This window comes from Scomber japonicus, chromosome 10 (genome assembly GCF_027409825.1).
Source record: "Scomber japonicus isolate fScoJap1 chromosome 10, fScoJap1.pri, whole genome shotgun sequence".
Classification (NCBI taxonomy): domain Eukaryota; kingdom Metazoa; phylum Chordata; class Actinopteri; order Scombriformes; family Scombridae; genus Scomber; species Scomber japonicus.
Genome location: NC_070587.1, coordinates 8,854,729 through 8,880,288, shown reverse-complemented (window position 1 = coordinate 8,880,288; position 25,560 = coordinate 8,854,729). Strand labels below are relative to the sequence as shown.

Sequence of the window (25,560 nt, the reverse complement as noted above, 5' to 3'; positions counted from 1 at the left end):
ACCTTTTTTTTTTGTATTTTCATCTTTAAGTGCCACAAAAGTTTATGATATTAATTTACAAAAAAAAAATATTTGCATTAAATACAGATGACTGAGAGAGATGAGGAGAGCCCCCTCAAAATCATTTAAGACAACTTCCTTTTACAATGCATAATTTCTTTGTTTTCACCCTTCCTCTTTCTTCTTTCACCAAGTGAGGCATCAACATAACATGAAGTGTACTAAAATGCATTACGCTCACCCCAAAACACTGATAAAGAGAAAACCCTTCTGCCATGTGCTATTCCTTTCTTCCACCATGTGGTTACTTATACAACTAATATAGAGAATAATAATGCTGAAAAGCGTTGCAAACATCCTTTACTCCTCAGTAAGTCTTGCTTTTCTCCTCTCTTTCTCCAGTCGTTTGTCATCCCTCAGGCACCATACACGCTCTCATTACTGTAGGTCATGTAGAGGAACAGGTCCTCTTCGTGGTGCTCCTGGAACAGAACAACACAGGGAATAATTCATCATTTGGACATATAATATACAATATGGACTGACACACATACTAATCGCATGAAACTGCTCGATGAGCTCAACAGACATACAGTAGGACGTGTTCGAGACAATGAGCCCCTTTTCTGACTCATTTGATCCGTTACAAAATTCCCCCCCAAAAATATTTTCAAGCCTTTCACAACATCAAAATACACACACGGGCACAGACACACACACCCACACGCTATGAACCTGCTGTGGTCAGCTTTTTTTTTTAACAGAAATTCACACATGATTACTGGCAGACTATTTATGAGATCAAGACAAGTGATGCAATATTGGTTGTCTAGCTGCAAAGTCATTTTGGGGATGTTGTGTTGAGTGGCCGAGGGGGGGGGGGGGGGCGAAACTCTACACACTGCAGAGCTGCAGACTAACTAAGTAGTTGTCTACTTAGACATTTGAGGATCACAAGTGGATAGTGATCCTCAAATATTGGTAAATGTTGTATTAATGTGTGTACGTATGTGTGTTGTGGAGGATCCTTATGTGAACAGGTGTGTGTGTGTGGAAGGGTGCTGTTACCTCATATACAGCAGAGAGCGGGGAGCTGGATGGGGGAAGGGAGTTGTTGACAAAGAAGAAGAGTGCCTCCTCCGGTCTCAAAGACACACGCTGACGGATCAGGAAGCACAACTGGCCCACTAAAAAAAGGAAGGAGGAGAGAAAGAGAGTGAGATGGTCAGCTAGGGTCACACGACAGTGGTTTCGCTTCATATGAAGAGGAAGAAAGGCTGAGTCAGTGGGAGATGACCCTGCTAGTAGCAAGACAGATTCAGTTACAGTAAAAACAGATAATAATAAATCAAGATGTGTGAATCCTGCAGGTTTTAACTCTGCCGCAAACTGTCTGACAGATTATTGTAACTTTTCTAACCAAGCTGAGTGTGTTTACATGCACACCAGCATCCTGTTATGATCAGGTTTTTAGAGTACCCCAGTTATGGCTTGCGCAAGTCAGCAGCTTACTCTGGTTTCAGAAACCTGGACATGCTCCCATTAACACTCCAGTATAAACCAGTATGCTGTTACTGTGGTCTGTAAACTCTTGGTCAGGGTTTCCAAACATTCTCTGCAGGTAGAGAAATGAAAGGCTGACGAATCAATACACAACCGGGCACAGATGATCAGAAACCTGAACGCTGTCATGGAAACACGGATATAAATAACCGGGTTTCTCAGGTTCCATGTAAACACCGTAACTAGAATATGATCAAAACCAGGATCTCATGTGCTTGTAAACAGACTCAATGAGGGTATCGTGAAGTAATCTCACAATGACGCTGATTATCTCACACTTGTTGTCCTAATGACCCAATTAAGAGGACATCACCAAAGGCATGTGACTAATTCAATGTGTTCCTGCTCCTAAACACATGGGTGCCTGACAGTTTGATTACGTTTAAACTTCCCGGCCCTTTTATCTTCAGGAAAATCAATGTATTTAATTTTTGAAAGCATCTAAAAACGTATCAATTGAGTGCATAACTATCCTGAGGGTGATGCTGATTGATCTGTTAAAATCTTAGACCGGGTCACCGTTGCTGTATGTTCTTCATGTAATGAGATTTGGCTGATTTGTTTTTCATGTGTGTGTGTGTGTGTATTTCACCTGTTAGATCTGAGGGCACTAAGTATTTCTTCTTGTCCAGTTCAGGAGCTCGTGACCTCTGGGCCCTCTCCACAATGATCTGGTTAAACAGAAATTAGTGTAATTTTTAAAAAAGAAATCAGTTTATCAATGACTTTGTCTTTCAAATCCAGTCACTCACAGTAAATATGCAATGTTTAAAAAAAACAAAACAAAAAACAAAATAGTTGTCATACTGACCGGTATCTTGTCAGGATGTTTGGCTCGGACTCTCTCCCCCTCCGCTCTCCTCACCTCTAGTGGTACTGAGCGCTGGTACTGACTCCCCATCTGAAAACAAACAACACAAGAAAACATGAAGTCTCTGACAACAGCATTATTTACCGAGGAGACAAAGGAGAACGAGCACTGGCTGACTTCACCAATCAGTACATTCAGTCAACAAATGATATTGACAATGCTGTTTGTTGCACTACGAGTTGCAACAAACAGCACTGTCAATCAACTGTTTTATTAAAGCCTATGTTTGAGGGAGTGGGGTTGAGATAATATACACTGTGAGATGATAAACGTTGTCAACCATTACTGTTTATACCAATGAGGAGGACTGCTTTATTCTTATTATTCAAGTTGGATTTACATCATTTTACATATGTAATGAATTTGATATAGATATGTATAGCTAAATGCAAATGGAGCTGTACCAATAAGCCGCTAAATTAATTGGCTCATAATTAATCAGCATCAATTAAGCACTTTGAGACACTGTTTAAGAAGAAGAAAGTCTAATTTCAGCTTCTTCAGAGTGATTATTTTCTCATTTCTTTAGTCTTCTATGACAGTAAACTAACCATCTTTAGGTAGTGGGCTGGTTTTAAGCTTTTTTCTGTCAATGTAAGGACTAATTAAAGGAGAAAATTACTTGCATATTAATCCATAATGAAAATAACTCTTGGTTACATCTCTAAATATACTGCTATGCCAAAAATATGTTTGCGGTAGTAGTCCTTTCTGGTACTTACAGTGATGGCAAAACTTAAAACTTATCACCATCAATTTTTCTGCTGCTTCAGAGGTTGTTGTTTTTTTCTCACATTTCTGTGGTCATATTTAAAACAAAATGTTGTGAATCAGCAGCTTCTGTGCAAAATAATCTGAAAAAACAGACATAACATTGTTGAAATTGCATACATGAGACATCTCAGGCTGTTCGTCTGTTTTGTAAATAAATGGTTAATTATGTAAAGTTATAATATATGATATATCATTTATTATTTATATAGTATAGTTTATTATGCAATGGTTTTATTGGTCCACAGGAGATCAAATTGAGCTGTCGAGACCGTTGAACTAAAATTAGTATGACACCCCTGCAGTACACCATTATTTGACTTTTTCTAATCTCCCAAACGCAATCAATTATCAATCAAATTATATTTCCATCTGGTTATATTATAAATAGCTACCTTATTGATTACATTTCCAGAAAATGTTACAATACAAAACAGCATACTGTTGTGATTCCTAAGATTTTGTTCACATCTCCCATTCCTACGGCCCACAGTGTAACAAATGGGAGACTATCTACATCATGTTTTCATACCAGGAGCCCCAAAATATCCCGTTTAAGATGATTTATTCTGAGTAGTGTGTGCTGCTGTTTTTGTAGCTGTGGGTGGAGTAATAAACAGCAGTACAGTACAGTGGGTACAGAATGGAGCTTACAGCGAGAACACTCATCCCCATCAAACTCATAATACCACATAATGAATAATAAATGATTTTGTTTTACTGTTGGACTGATAGCTGGGGTCATGATGACACCAGTATCTCCGTATCTCACGATGGTTTGTTAGGTCATCGTCTCAGCGAGGCCACGTCCACAACAACACAAACACAACCAGGGGTTTATCAGCTAACTCGCCTTCTTTCGAGACCGATATCCACAAAGAACATTAACTAGAAGAATCGGTGGTTTTAGTGTGACTAATACAACATTGGAAACATAAGCTTTTTGCTAGCACTGTCAAAAAAAACAGCTGTTTACTGTGCTGGCTAACAACGGTGAAGCTAACCACTGCAGCTAATGGTTCCTCAAGACGTTTCTGGCAACGTACCTTTTAAAAAAGGACAAAAAAACAAGTTTCACTCAAAACAGGACAAGTGCAGACTGGTCCCCCGTCGTCTGGTATAAGAAAAGTACGCCCTTACTTGGAAATTTGTAGCTCAAAATACAATCATAACGTGCTGTAATACGATCGATTTGTAAAGATGTCGACTGGTCTTACTCTATTCTGCTCAACGAAAAACAACAACAAATACTGCACAGCCCCGCCCACCACACATCTGACCAATCAGAGAGGAGGACGTGACTGACAGCGAAATCTGTCCAATCAGAGGGAGGTATAGGCCGATTTACAAGGCATTCATTGGATGAATTTTGCTATCAATCTACAGTCACTCCCGCCCCTGTTTTTCTGATGACCAATCACAGGCCGTTGAAACTGGGCCAAGCCTGGTCCAGGGTCACGCCTCAGCCAGGCTACGTGTATAACCTTTTTTTCATTATCTGCACTTGTCCACTATGTTCTGTAAACAACTCTCGTCTTCTCTCCTTCTTTTATACAATATTTGAGTGAGAAGTTGCTATCATGACTTTGGAGGTTTATATTAAACTTTTAGTTGCATAAAACATTAGGACTGACAATTGCTGAACAATTATGAATGATCAAACGACTGTATGTCATATTGTGGTATTTGATCTATGCATGCCAGTTTAATTGAGTGGTTGAATGGATATAAAAAGACATTAGAGGAAAAGAGTGATAGGGATGCTGTCTTTTGGAGAAAGTAAATGCAAATATGAAAGTATTGAAATATATGATATATATGAAAAAGAGGCTAAAAGCTGTAAATATACATTTTCTGTACTTCATTAGTTACAACTGTACAATATAATTCAATCCAATACAACAGCTCTGCTATAAGTTCTATGAAGTTCATACATTGTGTAAAAGTTTTTGTTAAAATTATTATTGAGGTCGTACTAAGTGGTGGCGGTGTACTGGATTGCATTATCTGAAAAGTTATGCTAATATTTTGCTGCTCTCAAGTATGTGGAGTGGGCAAAATATTAGGAACACAGATGAATATCATGCATCTCAGTACACCACCGCCACCACTCACTACAACCTCAGCAATAAACATCAAGCAGAATTATCACCTTTCTGACAATGTCAACAAAAACTAAAAATGCATAAGCTTCATAAAAGTAGAATTTATGGCAGAGTTGTTATATTGGATTGAATTAGATTCCACAGGTGAACCTAATGAAGAGGCCATTGAGTGTATATGAAAAATCTATAAATGTACATTTTTGTGTAAATAATGATATTTGATCAATGATAAAAACTCAGAAATATAAATAAATAATGCTTTTTACCCTCTATCCTCAATGTCTGTGTTCTTTGCCACAGTTACTTTTAGAAAAATAGGTCAGATCAAAGCCTTTTGATCTGACCATTTGAATTGTGAAAATGCATTGGTGCTTCTACCACTAGGTGTCCTTCTTTCCTTGGAAAAGAAACTGTAAGAAGCAAACTGTTCTGATTGACAATGACTCCAATGATGGCTTTCTAAGTCACATACAATTATGGTAGGCTGTGAAATCCTGTTTAATCCACTCTGATAGCCGAAGAGCAATTTGGATGATATGATTATATTCTAATGGGGTGTGCTTCACAGGTGTAGACCTTGTGATGATAAGGGTGCAGGCAGTAGTGGTTAAGTTGGGTGGACCTGTACTTATGAAGGGCAACACTTTAAAATACAAGGATTTAATGGCAGCATTAGCGTGGTTAGAAACTATTATAGATTTTAATAATTTCATTATGAAGTCACATTGAGTGTGATTATTATCATGTCACTGTGATCTTTGTGTTGCATAATGATATTTCAATGATGGGATACTGCTTGACTCAGATCCTTGAGTACCAGTGCAGAATTATTGTACATAGTCAAGGTGGAGCTAGTTTTGACTACTTTATATGCATTGAGGATGTTCAGCCCAGTAGTTCTCAACCTACCAGTTGCTCCAATTGGTGGCTTCTCTGTAATCTTTGCTTTTTTGTTAAATATTGGATAATTTTATCCCTTTTAGACCTCAGATTTAAAAGTGAAACCATCTGAGAAGTTTTGATTTTTTTCTAAATGCAGAACATACAGAATACAATACAATATACTTTATTGTCCCGCTTAGGGAGATTTGTCTTGGACTCAGCAACTGCGCCATAAATTCCTTGACAGCCACAATGACAACAAACAGTACATCACCAGCCATACCATTCCAACAACAATTACTTAGTAGTATTGCACATATCCCATAACATTGAACACAACACATACATACACCACTGGGAAAAACACATGCTAAAAGATCACCATAATAAAAGCACTATAAAATTATTACACAGTCTTCGGCCTCTGGCAGCATTGTTTAAGGATTTGATGGAGGTTGGAACAAATTAATTCTTAAAATGGTTGAGTTTGCAGTTAGGGACTCTATATCGTCTAGCCGAGGGTAGGAGCTCATATTCTAGATGAAGACTATGGGATGGCTCAGTCACTATTCTCTGGGATGGCCTAAGAACAGTTTGTTCTTAGGTAACTGGCCTACAAAGCTGACATGTTAAAAGTGTTGTTATTCTAGTTACTTAGTATTGAAAAAGTCTAAATTCTTCTGGGCTAACAAGTTAAACCTGTTTTTCAACAGATTTGATTCTGGTCCCATCCCCTCCTGAGCACAGTCCAGCCTACCTCCAGCTCCCTTTGCCTGCTCGCCCCTTCACCTCCACCATCATCTCTGGGGCTCTCCCCCTCCCCCTCATCACCACCACCATCATCCTCCTCCTCATCACCACCACCTCCATCTATGGGGCTCTCACCCTCACCATCACCATCACAACGGCTCTCACCCTCCCCCTCAGAGCCAGCTCAGTCTGTGGCTGCCCCCTGGATCCCGTAGAGGTGGTGGGAGAGAGGAGGGTTTTGGCCAAACCGTCCTCCATCATGGACAACACCTCCCACCCTCTGCATCTGACTGTGAGGGCCTTAACCAGCTCCATCAGCGACAGACTAATACACCCCAAGTGTAAGAAGGAGCGCTTCCGCAGGTCCTTCATTCCAACTGCAGTCAGACTGTACAATGCTGCACTATAATTACACTTTAGGGTCCCTTTTCAGTTTTAATTTTATTGTTGTATATATATGTTATAATTGTATTTTAGAGTCCTTTTTTTTAGTTTAAAATTTCATTGTTGTATACATTTGTTTTTTTCTATATCACTATACTTGAGCTGCTGTAGCAATGCATTTTCCCCATTGTGGGATCCATAAATTATCTTATCTTATCTTTTCTTATCCCTCAATATAAGGTTCAGTTTAAAAATGAACAATGAAGAAATTGTCATAAGCAAGAAGCCAGACCTCCTGCACACTGATTCATAAATCACACAGCATCAAGTGACTGAACTGTCAACAGCTTCAGTGTCCAGGCAAACTACCAACAACTCATTATATCATCCCAAAGAGCTCCACTAATCACTTTCCTGTGGGAAACCTTTTTGGTTTTTGTGGTGTGATAAGTGTATTGTGTTGTGTATAAAGATGATTTCCATTTTGAGACGGTTGGATTTGACGCCACCTTGTGTAGGTGACACAAAAAAATCATGGCCATAGTAATGGCTGTCAGGGTCAACTTCAATGAACTGGAATTGTCATATGATATCATTGCATCTCCTTCAAATCTTGAAGGCCAGGAGCCAAACTTGCAAGTTCAGTTGCCAATATCTTTTTTCTCCGAGTTCATCAGTTTTCAAGTAGAATTAGTTGAGTCTCATCACTCATTGGCACCGAATAATGGTGAATCTACTGGTTTTCATGGTGTTTATGGTGAATAATTGCAACAAAGACCACATCATTAGCCCCATTTACACTTGGACCATGCATGTAATTTCTTTGTTTAGCCAGTATAAAATCTCTTTGTGTGGCATTGCCGGTGCACACTACCAACTATAAATTTGTTTATGATTAGCATATTGTATTGCTAAACATAGTTACCATGCTTACTCGCCAGAGAGATCTGGTTCTGACTAAACCGATGATGCAATAGACTGTAGGGCCTATTTAAGGGAGTTGTTTGTCATTTGGGGAGGAAGCTGATGGCTGTGTATTTGTGTTCACATTAGAAAGCTACACACTATGTGAGTGAAGCAAAGGTTATTTCAGTCTGTTTTTCTTTTTATTTGTGGTGTTTTGTGGTGTTTTGTGTCCTTTCTTTTATTTTGCTTTGTTTTTTTTCTTTTTTATCCATATATTCCTAATTTGTCCTCCCACTGTTCTTTACTTCACTCTTTTATTGCTTGAATTGTGTTCTTTAGTAAGTATCCCTGTTTTATTGTTTCCCTTCTCCTAGTAAATATAACTCAGAGTGATAGATATGTGATTTATTCATCAAATCTCATTTTTTGTGTTTGTCTACACTGTAGAACCATTATGAGGAGGACCCTGCATACGATCCAGTCATGTTTTCACCAAGAACCCTAACCCTTACATGGGAGTACACACGCAGGCAAACATTAACAATATATAAAAATGCAGAAAAACACGCTCTCACTAACGCTTGTTCTTGGGCACAAATATGCACATGTCTGGGAAAAATGTACCTTTCATGAGTCAAAAGTCTTCCTCCACTCAAAAACGGCTTCTTGGATTTTAATTTATTTTATTGCAGATTGTCTGTGCAGAGTTTGTTGCCACATTCAACTGAGGAGGAGACATTTGTGCTCTTTGTTTAAGTAAGTGAATCCTCTCTCACCCACTCACACAATCAGTCTCTTAACCACATTTTTCAGTTACTCATCAAGTTATTCTCAGTCATTTACTCATTCATTATTTTGAATACACACTTAACTTGGACAGTTTGGTTACATTAGAGGACCGTATTAATAATTATGTTTTATGTTTTTAATTGGTTACAGTGTTCATACAGACTGCACCACTTATTTAATTAACTTTTTAAATGACTGAATTTTAAGTTTAGTTTCCTTTATGAGCATTGTTTTTTTTATTTTTTTATCATTTCTTTCTAATTTTGTACAAATGTTTATATTAATTTGACAGTACAGTAATGCCTACCTTGCTGCCAGTTTGTTTGTTTGTTTGTTTTTAAGCCACTAACTACTTTTTTTGTCTTTTCAGCCACATTTGCCCATTTCCTCATTTGATTTAATGAAAATATATTTATTTTGAATCACATTTCTGTCCTTTCAGTTAATTAGTCCATGTGCCTTGTTTAAGTGGAAAATGCCAATGGGCAATCCCGTCACTCCTTATGCCTTTGCAGCTCAAACTCTTTAACACCACTATCAACCACCACCTCCATTTTCCTCTCTTATATTTAGGAGCAGCAGTTTCCTTTGAGTCAGTCAGAATAGCTGAGAGCAGTATGACACCTACATGCTTTAGTGGACCCTGTGAAAGGATGCCAGGTTGGTGTGAAAACCTCTGAATATTGTTGTTTACTTTCAACTGAACTCTCCTTATTGAAATGAAGCATTGGCCTAAGTTCATTAAGGAAGATTTCTATCATCACACACTGCCTTTAAATACAATGGGTGAACGTTGCTATTTCCTTCTGTTCTTTTTCTGTCACTTTCAAAATCCCTTCATTATTAATTCTGATGTGAACATAGCTGACAATGATCCTTATTGGTACTTTCTACTTCTAGAGAGTCAGACTGTTAGTGCTGGGATTTTGTTTAGTTTTTTTAATCATTGTAATTCTGCATGCCCTGTTTTAGACCACCTCCTCCCATCACCACCATGACGTGCATGTGGTCTACAGAGAGCCAAGTAAGTCTTACGCTTTCAATTATGTATTTGGCTCTCTGGAACAACAACAACCCATGATGAACGCGCGTGACACACACACATACATGCAAAGGATATATTGTGTGTGTATGTGTATATATATACATACATATATATATATATATATATAAATTGATATACAATATGTAATGAAAATATGTGATGGTGTTGCAATATTGTTGATGTGACATTCATGTCAATAAAGTGAATTTGAACATACAACAGAAAAGATGGGGGCTCTAAAATGTCTAGAGGAACCAACCACATCACAAATGTATATCTATCAAAAGATACAGTCCTTTTGAAGTGTTGATCCTCTCACAAGGCCCTATGTTTCCAGAGTGGGTTGTACTTAGTAACAATCAATACAGTAAACACAGAAGACAGCAGTGACTAATGTTACGGACACATTTTGAAGTAAGGGCCCAAGACAGTGAATTAATTGTGGCAAACGAGACAGCGGTGTGTGGGATCATTTAAAATATAAATGATGCTTTACAAAGGTACCCATCTGGAAACTGCATTTTCAGACTACAACACACAAGGACTAATTTTAAAATGTACCTCAATTGCTAGTGCTTACATTAGGGTCTGTTCTGGGATGATAAAAGGTGCCCGAACTATAGTTGACAATAGGAGTCAGCATAGGTGGGAAACAGCAGTTAGTGTGGAGACTGTAATATTGTGCTTTAAGAAAGCTGCTATGTGGTTAGAACCAGTCAGAACATGTACGAGAGAGAGAGAGCACTAGTGACATTATGGAAATCATTTTTCTGTTTCTCCCCACTCCCACTCACAATAGGATAACAAAACTATAACTTTGCTCCCCCTAAATGTATAATAAGGATATTTTTGCTTCGCTTGCTCCATTGCTCAGGTCCCTATGGTTGTGGTGCCCACAGTGTTGAAGCGACATTTTTCTTTCCAGAATCAGTGACTTTTTTACCCCCAGATACTCCACAGAACGTACAGTTTTCATAGGTAATACCAGTATTTCTTAAGCTCTTCGATATTTATACAAAAATGTTGCTGTTCAATTTAAAACTGTAATTTGGTAGTGCTGTACGCATCACAAATAAAATTTACTAGACATTGAACTGTAGTGCAAGCATCTCAAAACATGGGCACAAAACCCTGAAACTATCTGCATGACTACACACCATGCAGAAAAAAACTTAACTAAACATTTTTTAATTCCTACATTCATTGATTTTTGCCCACTGGAGGGAGGGCAGCAAGCTGTAAACAAAACAATATTATACGTTATGACATTGTTGTGGTCTCAGCAAACAGTTGCCTATTTACACATCCAGCAGGCATGGAGCATATTTAGCCTCCAACAACTCCTGTTGAAATACTATCTGGTTCTTAAGTTGCAGGATGTTGATGTTGATTCATCAACATCAGTCAGTGAATCACCAGTCAGTGAATGTACAGTAGTGGAGAACTTTGTCTGTTTGGCATTTAGTATTGAGCATGCAGTGTAAAGTCTTTTCATTAAAAAGCTACTCGCTGCAGTTGAAAACGACATTGACACGAGCAGTGAGATGGAAAATCATCAAACCAAAACAATGAGCTGAAAGATGCTAAATGTAATTTTATTCATTGTTAATACAAAAATATCAGTTAGTGCAGCTTAAAAAATACCAACAATAAAATCACTCATTGGTTGAACGAGTCAAAACTGCAACCAGTGACGAGGGGTAGAGGTTTTATTTTCAAGGGTCACACGCGAACACTGAGCTAAATACTAATGTCAGCACACTAGCATGTTACAGTCATAATGATAACATGCTGATACATAGAGCAGGTAAGGTTTTTCATGTTGCCAGTCTATCATGTTAGCATGCTACATTTGCTAATTAGTAGTAAACACAAAGCACAGCAGAGGCTGATGGGAATGTCATTCATTTTGTCGTTTGGTCATAACACGTTTATGAGTTTTAGAGAAATTAAAATGTTGACTTGATCAAGCTAAAAACAAGCTGGAAAGCAAAATAATTGCCAAAGTAAACACAGTTCATCATGTGGGGAACATGAATGTCACATTTCATGGCATTTTATCCAAATGGTTGTTGTGATGTCATATTCAAATATCATCAACACAACCTCGTGGTGGGACTAGATGAATGTCAGAGATCCCCAAGGTCACTAAGATTCATCCTCCGGGGAACAGGCATATCTGTACAAACTTTCAATCCATCCCATAGTTATTAAAATACCAAATCTTGACCAAAGCGGTTGACTGACATTGCCATTCATATGGTCACCCTATGGCTATTATGACACATGCCAGTACTTTTATGTCTCTAACAGACTCTAACAGATTACTGTGAATGTGCAAAATTGCTGTTAATGTACGAATTGTCAGAGTTTATAAATGAAAGAAATAAGACTGGGCTTACTGCCAATAACATATGCACAGTGTTTTTTTTAATCTGAATTTATTGAAATGTATTAACTGTGTCACCTTTGAAGCTCTGTACATGGATTTTTCTTTGAGAAACATTTTGCATGCTTTCTGTCAGGTCACCTGCATGCAGGGGCCCACTTTTCAACATGCACCATAAACTCAACCATAAGATTCTTTTCATTATACACAAATAATACATTTTCCAAAAATAACATTTCTTGGAAAAGGTGATTTCTTTTTAAAAACATATATTTCTAAAAACACCAGTTCATTGATGTATTATAATGTTAGTAAAGTAGATAATTAATAGAGTCACAAGGTCCTTGAGGTCTTCCAGGCAGGCCTCAACAAGTTATGCATTGCACTAGAGCAATATAATGCTCCACCAAGAGAAACAACTGAGAACTGAGATTCATTCTTATAGCACGTCAATTGCTGCACTCTTGTGGACAATTTAAAAGACATAAATCCTCATTTGGAGCTCTGCAACCTCTCCAGTTTGAAGATCAAAGCAGACACTTGAGTGTCTTGTCCTTTCTGTACATTCAGGACGTCTCTCTGCTTAGTTGCCACTCAAACTGTAGCTGTGGCCGTTGTAAGTTTGAGGGCATCTGACAGATTGCGTTGTCGAACTCTAGAGTTGCTTATCGTTTCCAAATGCGTCTCAGGCACCCATCCACGATGCCGGTCAGACAGTCTGGTCCCCTCTACCCAACCTGGAAAAAGGAAAGGATCCAATGCACAGGAAGTGAATGTCTGACTGCTTACTAACACAAGATTTATTCAAGGGTTATCTCCTCAATGGTGTGAAAGAAAAGTTAGTGTGATGGTCTTACGGTCACTGCTTTGTTGGTGAACAAGTATGATATCAGCTTTTTCCAAAGACAGTTCATCAGGCTGCTGGGCAACAAACGCTCTGATACACTGCATCTGTTCGAAGTCTACATGGAAAAAAGAGAAAATGGGTTAAACCTACAGTCATAATGTCAAATCAGCCCACCTATAGGTGTTTTCACCTTGCCTAATGAGACTTTATATATTTAACTGCACTTCTGCACTCGATTGGTTTTATTGCACCCGTTAGAGCAGGGCACATTGAACCTATAAAATTTTGATTAGCACATTAAAGACATTGTATAATTCTCGGCAGAGATACGCCCAACTTCCATCTGACTAGAGGTCTAATCAGTCAGAGTAATGAAAACACCTATGTGGGTGTGCAAGGGCCCATAAAAATAGAAATACAGTGTATTCTATTCTTAGCAGTAAGATGCTGTAGCACAGGGGCACTCAGTCATGATGTATAAGACCCAGAGTACTGCTTTTTTTCACCAGCTGCCTAATGGGCGGAGAATCTGCATTTACTTGGAATCCAAGTTGTTATTATTTCCTGTATAGACAGGCAAAGAGAAAACAAGCCTGGCTGTCTGTCAACATGCTTTTTATGGTGAGTAATAATGGAGAATCTTCAAAGAAATATCGCTTTCTATGGAGTACCAAGAGTCACATGAGTGGCCCCAACTGGATATTGTGCATACAATATTTACTATATTTACTATTTACTATAATATTTATTACTTTTGTGACACTTTACAAAATGGCACATCCTGTTGCTTTTGTTATTCATCACAACTGCTTCTGCTTCTTGCTAATCACAGCAGAGCTCTGTGTATTAATGGACATTTCTCACAGCAGATATTTTAACTTGTCAAAGCAGGAGAGGCACTGGTGTAGCTAATAACATTAATGATGCTATACTCCATTAAGCCTCCCAGTAGACATCCCAGTGAGCCTTCATGCACAATACCAGGACCCTTGAACTTGTTCATCTAAATGGAACTAAACCATTACTAAATATAATTAATTGCACATTTACTCTTCCTGCAATTATATATTAAAATGTATAGACACAACCTGTGCACTGTCTGAAGTGTTTCACTCTGCATAACACTCTCCTAACACACTCCTAACCCTAATCTATAGAGAGCAGCACCTTGAGTTTTCAGACATTTAGGAATCATCATAATTCTGTGCCATCGCTGAGTTGCATAACTTTAATTTGCACATTTATCAAAGGTAAAGAATAGCACGTGAGATAGTTGGCTACAAGTAGTGTGTATACTTTTCATATCAGGATAGGCATGGGTGTAACTAATTACATTGACAGTGGCTCTGTGTTGCCAGTCAGCCAAATATCAAAGCATGATATGACAACTAAATGGAATGAAGCTATTGTTAAAGTTCAACCAAGTATCAAACTGTACAAGAAATTCAACATTGCAGTGTTTTGCTTGTGCCAAATGGGTTAATTACTTTCCTAGGATAATACACTTGTCATTGAAGATGCAATATGAATCAATCTTTCGTGAGTCATATCTTAATTCACAAAAAAATAATGTTTCAGTGTTTGGTATGCAGGAAACATTAAATGAGTGAAAACAGCTCATGACCATCAACCAGCAAAAAAAGCATGTTGGATCTGAACCAGGAAGTATACTTCACCTTGTGCTGCAGAAAAATCTATTTCAGGATGCGGCCGGGAAATAGCTGATATCCACCGCAGCTTATCACTCCTAAAGGGAAGGAAAGCAAAGATGGATGTATCATCTGTAACCTTTTCCACTTGTTGTTATATAACAAAGAGACACAGTGCTGCAATTAAGTCATATCCATCTTTAGTACACAGACAGTCTCAGTGTCTTACAGTGTTTCAGTCCTTAGCAGCAGGGATTTCTGTGACATGTGCAGCCGGAACAGGTTCTTCTGTAGAGAGTGAAGTTTGACACGGCAGTTCTCTACACGCAGGTCTGATACAGGAGAGTGGTCTATTACTGTGAATCTCCCCCCTCTAGAAGAAGCAAACAGAGATGACACAAAAGAGTAATGAGAGGGCGAAAGGAAATGCTGTGTTAAGATTGAAGGGACGATAACAGAAGGCAGATATAAGGAAAGCAGGATGCAGAAAATGGTGATCAAAGAGAAGCCAGTTGAAGATGGATCATTCTAATGTCACATCACAATGTGTGTGTGTTGACTCACTCTTTTTGTAGTGACAGTAGCAAGTAGTCATTGAATAGGTGCAAGTAAACATTCCTCTCTGTATCCTTTAGAGAGAAGTCCATCAGTTCAGTGACCGGTCCCTCCCGCACCATCCTCCGAGACTGACTGATCAGAGGAAGAGTCTGTGACACACACAGAAAACACAGAGGGTCATATAACATTAGCCTTTTGTTCATTTTGACCATAAAGTTAATTCTTCACCTTGGAAATAAACAGTTTGGCAAAACAAGGTAAATTTTCTACACTGATTCAATGTTCATGTGTTTGTGTGATTTCAGACAAAACTTCACACATGAAAAATAAAAACTTTTGTCTCTGAGAGAAATTTAGGAAATGTTAACATAATCACATCACATTATTACAAAATTGTTCCACTGATTTTCTTCCAGACCTTATAGACATTACTTACCCTGCACTCAAAGTCCACCTTAGCACTAAGAGAGACCAGTGACTCAATGCTTTTCATTTGGGTGATGCTGTCATTACTCTCTTGAATCAGCTATAAGGAGAGAAGAGTGAGACTAGTAAAGACAACAGACCAAATAGTGCATACAAGATACACATCAGCACCAAAACATCAATGGTGAAAGAAGGATCTTACCTTCTCCAGAAGTTTCAAGGCTTTGATAGCCTGCGTCGCCTCTGCAGTACCAGGAGTTGTTCTCTTCACAATGTTCTGGAAAGAAACAGCGTGTGTTAAAGTTAGATGAAAGAAAGAAGGTAGAGTATGTTGTGAACTGTTAAACTTCATAAACACCACATGCACACACCCACACACACACCCCACCTGGACCAGGAGCTTAATTCTAGTGATCCTTTGGAAGGGGAGGACGAGGAAGGAACGAAGAGGAAGTCTCTGACAAACAGGACTCCTCTCTAATTTCTCAACAATCCGCCTGAACCCTTGATTCTCATTCCTGACAGAAAATGATCAAGTCAGTTTAATGATAGAAAAAAAGAGAAATAAAATTTAATTTAAAAATCAAGTCATAACAGTAGCTTACATGAGTCTCTGGTAGGTTGCATCCTGATATGACTGGTTGGTGAGGTAGGGCACATAAACCATCTTGAAGCGCTGACAGTGTCGAGCGATGATCTCACACACTGTAAAGTGTATTATGTCAGACTCCAAACGCTCCTCCAACTTTGACAAAAAACTAAAACAAAAACCATAAAGAGCTGTTAAAAATGTACTTTTCTTACGTATTGTACATACACATACATGTTTTATCATCACTTAATGTATGTTTTATGCCAGATCTAAATGCTGAGATTCAACTTGATAAATATATGTAAATGTAAATATCAGTTTAGATCAGATGGATTAAAAACTTGCTCCGAACAATTATTAACATCACTTACCTGTGGCTGATAGCACGAACGTCAGCAAGCCGGGAAAACAGCCAATTCCTATCCTGAGTGGTCAATAGTGCCCCAAGCTGTTTGGACTTGACAAAGTGCTCTACAACAATGTCTAAACTCCGGCAGTAGGAGGCCTCTGAGGTCAGTACTTCAAATCTCACCTAAAGCAAAACAAAAAGCGAAAAATACACAAGAAAGGATTGACACGCAAGTCAGTTGTCAGTTCACAAGAAGCGGGAAGAAGCGGGGGCATGCTGACGAAGATGTGACAAACTGGGAGGAAAATTTCACAATGAGTGGAAGTGGTCCAGTTCAGACACTCTGTAATACAGTTTAAAGGCACCTAAATACCAGAGAAAAACAAAGCTTACGCAATGACATCTTCTGGAAAGAGACACTCTTTTGTCGAGGGATGTGGCAAGTCTGAAATTTTCATGTGATTTTAGTAGTCTTAATTGTGGGGTAATAATAGTGAATAACAGTTGATTCATGTAAGTCATGCCATTTCCCATAAGCCAACAGAAAAGAAACTGTTTATATGAAATGACGTCCAAGTCACTTAGGTAAGAGAAGAAAGAAGCACGAGGGAGTTAATGACTAAAACTATAAATGGATATGGTGCATTTTTACTCTAAAATGGAACAAACTGATACAGATTAGTTAAAAACTGCAGGAAAGGTGAAAGATAACCCTCCTGCACTTAAATTCCCCCGCAGGATTTCCCCAGATTTCATTGTGACGGAAATGTTGTGACAGTAACTTTACAATTAATTAAGTGCAACTGAAAACTTCACACTGTGCAATGTTACACTGCTTAATATTTATAGTACATACGAAGGTGCATATTTCAGAATGAAAAGATGTTACCTCCTGTAGGCGCCTCTCGTCCTCTGTGAGTTCCTCCAGCTCAGCGCTGTTCCTGACTGCAGGCAGTTCCCGCCACAGTGTGGACGACTGCGTGAGAGAGATGGACAGACGTGGGGAGGAAGACCTTCTTTCATTCTTGGGAGGCTCAGGCAGAGGTAAACTTTTGACACTGGTGATGGAGCCTGTGTGGGACAAAGAGGCGGGGTGCGGGACAGTGGGAAGGGGAGGAAGAGGTCTGCGAGCAGGGGGTGGTGATGGAGCAGGAGATGGGGTTGTATCCTCACACACAGACACGACATCTGAGCGAGACTGCCGCAAGATCTCAAAGTTCTGGGCTGCTTCACTGTACTGCTGGTAGAGCTGGGCTGCATCTGGGAGAAGGGGGCGATGTGACAAAAACACATACAAAGAGGAGAGAAGAGGAAGCAAGAGGGGAAAAAAAGAAAGATTCAAAAGTACAGGAAGAAAAGGAAAAAAGACAGATAGAGACAGGAACCGTGTTAGCCAAGGGGAGTTGTTTGCATTTGACATTCCTTTTACACATACTTGTCGGAATGCAAAGTCACAGCAGCAGCTGTTTTTCTCTCAAGTTAGGAGATATGAATGCTTGCACAAACCTGTCTATGGCTTGCACAGACACACTTGCATACAGTGAATGAGCGCACACATAATCTCCTGCCCCATTTCTTGTAATAGCCATGTGAGTCACTGTTAAAGAGAACCCTTGCATATCAGGTTGCTCAGAAGTAGTAAACTGCCACAATTGCCTTTAATTCGGTTTTTTTTGTTTGTTTTTTCAGTTAAATTCTGTCAAACATGTACTCAAAAAGAGGTAAACAGTGAGATTTCAGTCACACAGATATGAATCACACTGAAGGGAAATGCACAAGTGTGTCATGCTTTTCCATCACAGTCATAGAAGATACAATCTGAAGAAAAATCAGTAGTGTCGCCTACAAACTCTAATCCATTTTAAGTTTTACTATGAAATGAAACTCAGAACAAATCAATTTGTAAACGAAGTTCCATGCAACCATACTTTTTAAAAATAATCAATATTCAAATCAATGTCCTTGATTTTATCCCTATAGAATTTTTTGGACCACTTTTAAAAAGGTGCATGACCTGAACGATAAAACAAAAAACAGGACAGAGATACTCACTGAAAAACTTTGAGTTCCTTTTCCGTCTTCCAATTGTGTCCAAAACATTCCTACAGTGCCAAGAAAGAGTCACAACAGCATTTAATTTATAACTGCGAAGACTGTGTTAAAAATAGTCACCTGTAACTGTACAAAACTACTGCTTAGTTTGGAACATTTGCATCAAATATGCACAGGATTAAGATCTAACTTGACTTAACAGTTTTTAATATCAGGGAAAGCACATTCAATATTTTTATGTTAGTATATACTAAAAAAAAATATGAAAGCATCAGCTATGTCCTTGCCACCATTTATTTTCACATATTATGGTATCATAAATTGATCATGTTATCTGTGACTGTTTTACTCACCTCAGCTCCACTTCTCCCCAGCTTTTGCTCCGATCTTCCTCGTCTGGAATAAAAAAGTATCCGTTTGTTTGGACGTTATACAACAGCATAACTGTCAGTGTACTGTGATCAGATATAATCTAAAGTGTCAGTGTGGATGAATGATTAAATGAATGGAAAGAAAAAACAAACAAACAAAAATCAAACAAATAGGTAATAAATAAATGATTAAATAAATAAATAAATAAATGAATAAATAAATAAATCAATAAATCAATAAATCAAAGTTAATTTAGTAACCCTGATAAAATAACTGTATGAGAAGCGATTAGTGTGTTTCCAAACATGTGCTTCTCATGTTATCTCTGAAAACAGGATCAACCTAAGCCTTTTAGCTCGTGCTTCTCATTTCCTCTTGCTTTCCCCACCTCCACTTATCTCCACCCATCTCCACCCACTACCTGCCACCACCATAACACAATGACGCAGTTTCCAGTTGGAGGTAACCCTGTCTGTTCTGATTATGTCATTTAGCAGATGTCTCTCTTAGATATGGGGTTTTTTGATTAATGTGACAACAAAAATGATGATAGAAACGACAGGATGTGACTAAGATATCTCTGAAATGTCCCACACAAAGGTAGTTTTGCACAAGAATCAAGTGTTAGATCAGTTAGAAATCTGTCAACTTCATTAATTTAGATCATTAGAAATTTGGCAATGCTGATTCATTGATTGATTTCTTAGAAAGTTGCTCATGATGATTGGTGAGAAACTGCAGAGACTCTAAAAATTAAAGTCAAAGCAGTGAGATGAGGTAATCACATGGCTTCCTCAGACTCCATCTTCTCTCGTTACCTGATGTAGAGAATATTCTGGTTCTGCGATCCCTTCCAACTCCTTCTTCCTCTTCCACCACTACAAGCTCTTCATTTCTTCTTTCAGTGGTTTTACGGATTCCCCTTCTTCGCAAACGAACTTCAGGACCCAAATCTCGGAAACTGCATTTGCTCATCAAAGTCCCCGCTTCTATTTGCCTCTCTGCCGCCTCTGCTCCTTCTCCTGAGCTATCTATTGCCACCACCTCTTCTGCAGTACCCCTCTCCTCAGGTTCCCCTTCCTGCCTTTCTTTTTCTATTTCACCTATTGTATCTCCCACCTCCTGGCCTTCACCATCGTTGGAGGTCACAGGGAGGTCAGTCCCGGAGTCATAATTAAGAATGGGGCAGCTGTTAGGCTTGTACAGTGTGTTGCTCACTGACAAATACATCTCCACTTCCTTCTGCCTGCTTTCTTCTTTCTCCATTTCTGTCACCTTAACCCCATCACATGCCTTTTCACAAATTTTCACCTCTGTATCTGCTTTCTCTAAAGGGAGATTACTGGAACACTTGGGCTTTTTGTCCATCACGGGACTGTGATCCTCCTCCCTCTTTGTGTCAAATAATGTGTCAGCATGAGTGTATGTGGGTGTGTCACCATGCATGGCTGTGAACTGGTCAGCATGCATGTCTTTTTGGCTCAGCCCCATACCTCTCAGTCCCACCACCTCCAACGGTTCCTCCTCCTCCAGCTCTGGCTCTGAGTGCTCTTCGTCCACTTTCAACTTATTAACAGGCATCTCCACGGTACCTTGTGCAACCTCCTCCTCCTCCTCCTGCTGCTGCTGCTGCTGTTTGTCGCTCTCGATCACTGTCTCAGACTCGTTCACCGCTGCTTCTCCTTGCGCCTGTGAGTTGGGGTCATCCACAATATTTTCCCCTGAGTGCCCCAGGATCTCCCGCACCACGTTTTTGGCCCATTTAAGGTGGGGGGCTTGGGAATGCCGCTTGGGCTCCTCCGTCATGCTCCATGCCCCACTCATTCGGATGCGAATAGCCTCCTTCTCTTCAGGACTCATTGCTTCAATATTAATCCCATCTAAAGTGGATTGAAGTTGCTCAAAATGCATCTGAGAATGAATGTCAGGGTAGGGATTACTTGGGACTGGTGAGAGTTTCCCTCTCTCTCCTTCTGTTAGTTCTTTATTTTTCTCTCTCCACTCTATGAGGAGTTTCTCAGTCTGTGAGTCTCTTTTAATCCGACTTATTTCATCATAAGGGTGCTCCTTTTTCATACTGTCTCCGGTCTCTGTGTCTTGAAGGTCTGAAGACACTCTGGTGTCCACTTCAGATGTTTCTCCAAGGTTGGGCTTCTTCTCCCTTGGTACATTATATCTGTCCATCTCACTCTCAGCCTCTGTGTTCTCGTTGTCATTTCCACTCAGTGTCAGGTGCAGGTCATCTTGACGTTTGTGTGTGATGTCATCACTAACATCATGACGACTCTCCAAATCTGGGTTTTCTTTTTCCACTCCCCTAATCTGATCAGTTTGTGATGGTGATGTCTCGTCAGTTTTTGGTCGGGGCAACGTTTGGCCAATCACACAAAAGACGTACTTCGTACACTGCTTTTCCCTCCCCTGTTGTTCCTCATCAACTGTTTCCTCCTTTCCCATCGTCAACTCGTCGCCTTCCTTACGCCCCTTGGAGCCAACAGGTGAAGGAGCATCACGAGCAACTCCACCTTCCCAGAATTCCTGACAGTCCTCAAAGTCCTCTTCATCTTCCTCTCTCTCATCCTCCTCATCTCCGCCGCTGGACACGGTCACAAAGCCGTCCTCCGCTGACAGCATTCTGTCTCTCTCTTGTATCCATCCTGTCTCACTTCCTCCTTCACTTTCGGAGCGAGGCCAGTAATCGCTACCACCCTCTTCCTCTCTGTCACTCGCCTCTGTGTTATCTGTCACGTTCTCTCCCTCTGTATCCCTCCACCGGCTTCCCTCTATCCCTCCGTCGCTGTCAGACAGATGTTCCTTTCCACCCTTATCTATCGCTCTCCAGTCCTCACCCACCTCCTCTCCATCTACACTTACACCCTCTGCCTCCCCTGCTATGTCTTCCCTTTGCTCCCTGTACTCATTCGTCCCATCATGAGCCCTACTCTCATTATGTCCTGAGTACCTCTCATCTGATTCATCTTTCACTCTTCTCCACTCTGCCTGTGACTCCATACTCCTCTCTTCTTCTCTCCTTGCCTCTTTCTGCTTTGTGTGTCTCTCTTTGTCTACAAATTCTTCCTCTAGAGACGAGTCTTTACTATTCTTGCTCCTCTGTGGCTCTAACCACATCCTCCTACGCTCTGGCACACCACTTGTCATAGCCCCCCTCTCGCTCTCTGTTCTCTCACTTCTTTTTTTCTCCCTACGTGGTCTTTCAGCAGGTCTCTCTGGACTTCTCTTTCCTTCTTTATCTCTTTCTTTTTCAGTAGTGCTCTCTCGCCCTGATTCCCTCTCTTCATAGCCTCTTCTATATCTCGTCTCACTGTCCATGTCACTGCTCCACTCTCCACTGCTCTGGGCTCTTGGTGGCACCCTGGGGGGCACCTCATTCAGTGATCGGCTGCTTCTGTCTGTTTTATCATCCCACCTAGGGTCCGCCTCTCTTTCCCTGCCTCTCCTCTGCTCATATTCTCTGTATCGCTCATTCTCTCTTGTGTCACCTGACCGTCCTCTGTCATCTTTCAAGCCCCTCACACTTTCTTTCCATCGGTCCCCTTCCCTGTCTGACCCCCTTGCTGCTGCTGCTGGTGCTGCTCTCCTGTAAATGTCTCTGTGCCTTGTATCATTCTCTACTCCCCTCCTTCTGTCTCCACTTCTCTGCCTGGCTCTATCTGTTTCTCTGTCTCTGTGTCTCTGCCTATCCTCCTCCCTGTATACTGGCCTATCTCGATCTTTCTCCCTCAATGTTTTACCCTTGTTGTCCCCCTCACTTTTGCTGTGTTGATATATCAACTCTTCCCTCTCTCTGTCCCTCTCTCTTTCCTTCCTCAGCTCTCTCTCATCACTGTCTCCTTCACTCTTAGTGTCCCTCCTTCCCTCTCTCCTGTGTGCCTTTTCTCTTTCCTTCTTATCAGAGTAGATCTCTCTGTCTCTTCTCTTGTGCGGAGAAGGCATCCTCTCTCCCATGTTAGGCCTTGGCTTTTCTCTTTTCCTCGCTGTGTCCCTCTCTCTTCTATCCCGTGAATCACCCATTTCTAAATCTCTCCTCTTGTCTTGGAAACCAGCGTCAGATTCCTGATATCTTTCCCTCTGTCGCCACTTCTCATCTCCCCCCCTGTTTCGGAGTTCATCTCTTTCCCTCTCTCTATACCTCTCTCTTTGTCTTTCTCTCTCCTGGTCATCTGTCTCAATTCTTCGCGGCTTGTCTCTCTTCCTCCGATCCCCTCTCTCTTCATCCATAGCAGAGTCAGCTGTCATTCTCCTGCCATGGTCTGCACTGCTTTTTCTCATTCTGGGAAATGTGTCACCTTTCTTCATCCCCCTTTCTTCCTCTCTTTCAGTCTCCTTCTCTACATTTGACAGTGGCCTCCCATTTCTGCTGCTGTGATCTTCTTGCCTCTTTTCCCTCTCCCTCCATTCTCTCTCCCCTTCTCTTGGCCTGGGCACAGGAGCTCTGTCTCTTTCAAAGTATCTCCCCCTTGGGTCCATATCTCTGTACCTTGTTTTGTCTCTCATTTTCTCCATTTCTCTTTCCCTCCTCCACTCTTCCTCCCGTTTGCTTTCTCTCTCTCGCTCCGACTGGGCAGTCATTGCTGGCCTGGGACTTGGATCCCTGGAGATTTTTCCACCTGGGTGAAGTTTGCGGTCAGACATGTTTATGTTAGATAAAGTGTCAGAGGGTGCAGCTGGGCCTTTTGGTCCCCATAGTACCATAATTTAGAGAACCTAAAAGACAGTAACATTTCACATCAGCAATTTAGAAAACAATTTAATTTCACACATCAAGAGTTGAGCCATTTTTAGAGACAAATTGCTAACATGCACATCAAATTAAGCTAAATCAGGAGTCGCAACAAACACTTTCTTTCTTTGTTAATATCACAAGGTGGAGAATGAATAATCTGAAAAACCATATTCCACCAGTGTTACTGCTACCTCTGAAGTCATGAGTGCTGCAAAAATGTAACTGTTTTAAATCTGTTTTAATGATTATATTTGATCATATACACAAAACTGTTCAACTTGAACTCCTGAGATAAACTGCATGTGATATCATAAGCCAGTCTGGGTGTATAGTAGCTTTACAGTAGAAAACAAAGTAGTAGGCCAAAAAGGTGACACCCTCTTACAATTTTCTAAGAATGCAGCATAGACCTGCAAAGCACAGCATACCAAGAGACGTCTTTCAGAAATTCAGGGCCTGTGACACATAGGCACGGCATGTAACATGTGAATCACAACTAAACCAAATCTGTATTCAAACCAGTAGCAACTTACACAAGTATTTATCTGAAATCCCTGAAAAAATAGTAAAGCGACTCACCTGAATGTAATGTTCTTTGGGAGATCTGATCTGTCCCCCGTCCAGCTCAGCTCCAAAGCATAGGATTGCACAACACATAAGAATTCATTCCCTGCCTTCACATTGTGTATGTGACATAATGAACAATAAACTTCCTTGTTTTTCTAAATAAATCTGAACTTTTGTCTTACTCTCTCGTGTTTACGCCTGAGCTCTTTGCTTTTCACTCTTGCTGCCTCTCTGTCTCTCTCCACCTCCCCTCCTTCCTCAAATTCCCAAACAAGTCTCAACAGATTGACACTTATCTTTCCCCTCCTCCTTCGTTCTGTCTTGTCCTCTCAGCCGCTGTTCCTGAACAGAGAGATCTCTCATAAATCAAACAAGAGTCTGTCCACTACTTTGGTCCTTTTCCCTCCCCTCTACTGACGATATGAACTCCTGTGTGAAGTCCCCCTGGAAAAAAGTACAAAACTCTCTCCTCTCTCCTGCCCCATTCTTCTCTCACGAAACACAGGAAGTACACCTCCTTGGTCTCTCTCTCTTTAAACAGGGATTGGTTGATATGGAGCTGACGGGTGTGTCTGACAAACACACAGCCAGGTAAGGTGATAACACAAGGAAGAGTTGGGGGAGGGGAGAATGAGAGTGAATTTTGAGAGCACATACGCAAGGGAGGACAGCTCACTGAGGCCTATAAAAAACTATCCTACATTCCCTTGAGAGGTTGTAAAAAGGGGAAAAGAAAAGGAATCACACACGCTGTTCCTTATGATTTACAGAAACCAAGATGAGGCAATCACAGAGGAGGAAACCAAAGGAGGAGCATTATCTATGACTTATTTGTGTAACTTTGCTGTGTGGACTGAGATTAAAGGTTTGATACCGTGACTCCACATCATTAGCATTTCTAAATAAAGACCAAAGTCCTAAACATGACCACTTTTACCTTTAACTTTCT

At 40.3% G+C, this 25,560-nt stretch overlaps 2 protein-coding genes across 2 annotated transcripts; both read right to left on the bottom strand.

Moving 5' to 3' along the window:
* Window positions 1–9: 9 nt before the first annotated feature.
* zgc:92606 (uncharacterized protein LOC100000242 homolog) lies at window positions 10–4,441 on the bottom strand. Its single transcript, XM_053326505.1, has 5 exons — window positions 4,252–4,441; window positions 2,375–2,464; window positions 2,156–2,234; window positions 1,069–1,187; window positions 10–482 (listed from the first exon to the last, which is right to left on the bottom strand). Exons 2-5 carry the CDS (start codon window positions 2,462–2,464, stop codon window positions 417–419), a joined length of 354 nt encoding a protein of 117 aa, XP_053182480.1. The 5' UTR covers window positions 4,252–4,441; the 3' UTR covers window positions 10–416.
* Window positions 4,442–12,466: 8,025 nt separating this feature from the next.
* On the bottom strand, window positions 12,467–23,371 carry arhgef5 (Rho guanine nucleotide exchange factor (GEF) 5). Its single transcript, XM_053326961.1, has 14 exons — window positions 20,794–23,371; window positions 19,282–19,324; window positions 18,929–18,978; window positions 17,766–18,136; window positions 16,899–17,059; window positions 16,541–16,693; window positions 16,324–16,453; window positions 16,138–16,212; window positions 15,946–16,035; window positions 15,516–15,658; window positions 15,181–15,324; window positions 14,979–15,049; window positions 13,313–13,417; window positions 12,467–13,192 (listed from the first exon to the last, which is right to left on the bottom strand). The coding sequence occupies exons 1-14, from the start codon at window positions 23,330–23,332 to the stop codon at window positions 13,050–13,052; spliced, it is 4,218 nt and encodes a 1,405-aa protein (XP_053182936.1). The 5' UTR covers window positions 23,333–23,371; the 3' UTR covers window positions 12,467–13,049.
* Window positions 23,372–25,560: the final 2,189 nt, after the last annotated feature.

Bases quoted from the DNA above. Each gene is read 5' to 3' on its own strand.
- zgc:92606 (XM_053326505.1), bottom strand. From the start codon at position 2,464: ATGGGGAGTCAGTACCAGCGCTCAGTACCACTAGAGGTGAGGAGAGCG. The intron at 2,235-2,374 runs GTCAGTATGACA...CTGTTTAACCAG, and splicing joins AACATCCTGACAAGATACCG to ATCATTGTGGAGAGGGCCCA. The intron at 483-1,068 runs GTAACAGCACCC...GTTCTGTTCCAG, and splicing joins CGCTCTCTGCTGTATATGAG to GAGCACCACGAAGAGGACCT.
- arhgef5 (XM_053326961.1), bottom strand. From the start codon at position 23,332: ATGGGTGATTCACGGGATAGAAGAGAGAGGGACACAGCGAGGAAAAGA. The intron at 19,325-20,793 runs GTATGGGGCTGA...TTTTTATTCCAG, and splicing joins GGAGGTGGTGGGACTGAGAG to ACGAGGAAGATCGGAGCAAA. The intron at 17,060-17,765 runs GTAACATCTTTT...GTTTTGCTTTAG, and splicing joins ACGAGAGGCGCCTACAGGAG to GTGAGATTTGAAGTACTGAC.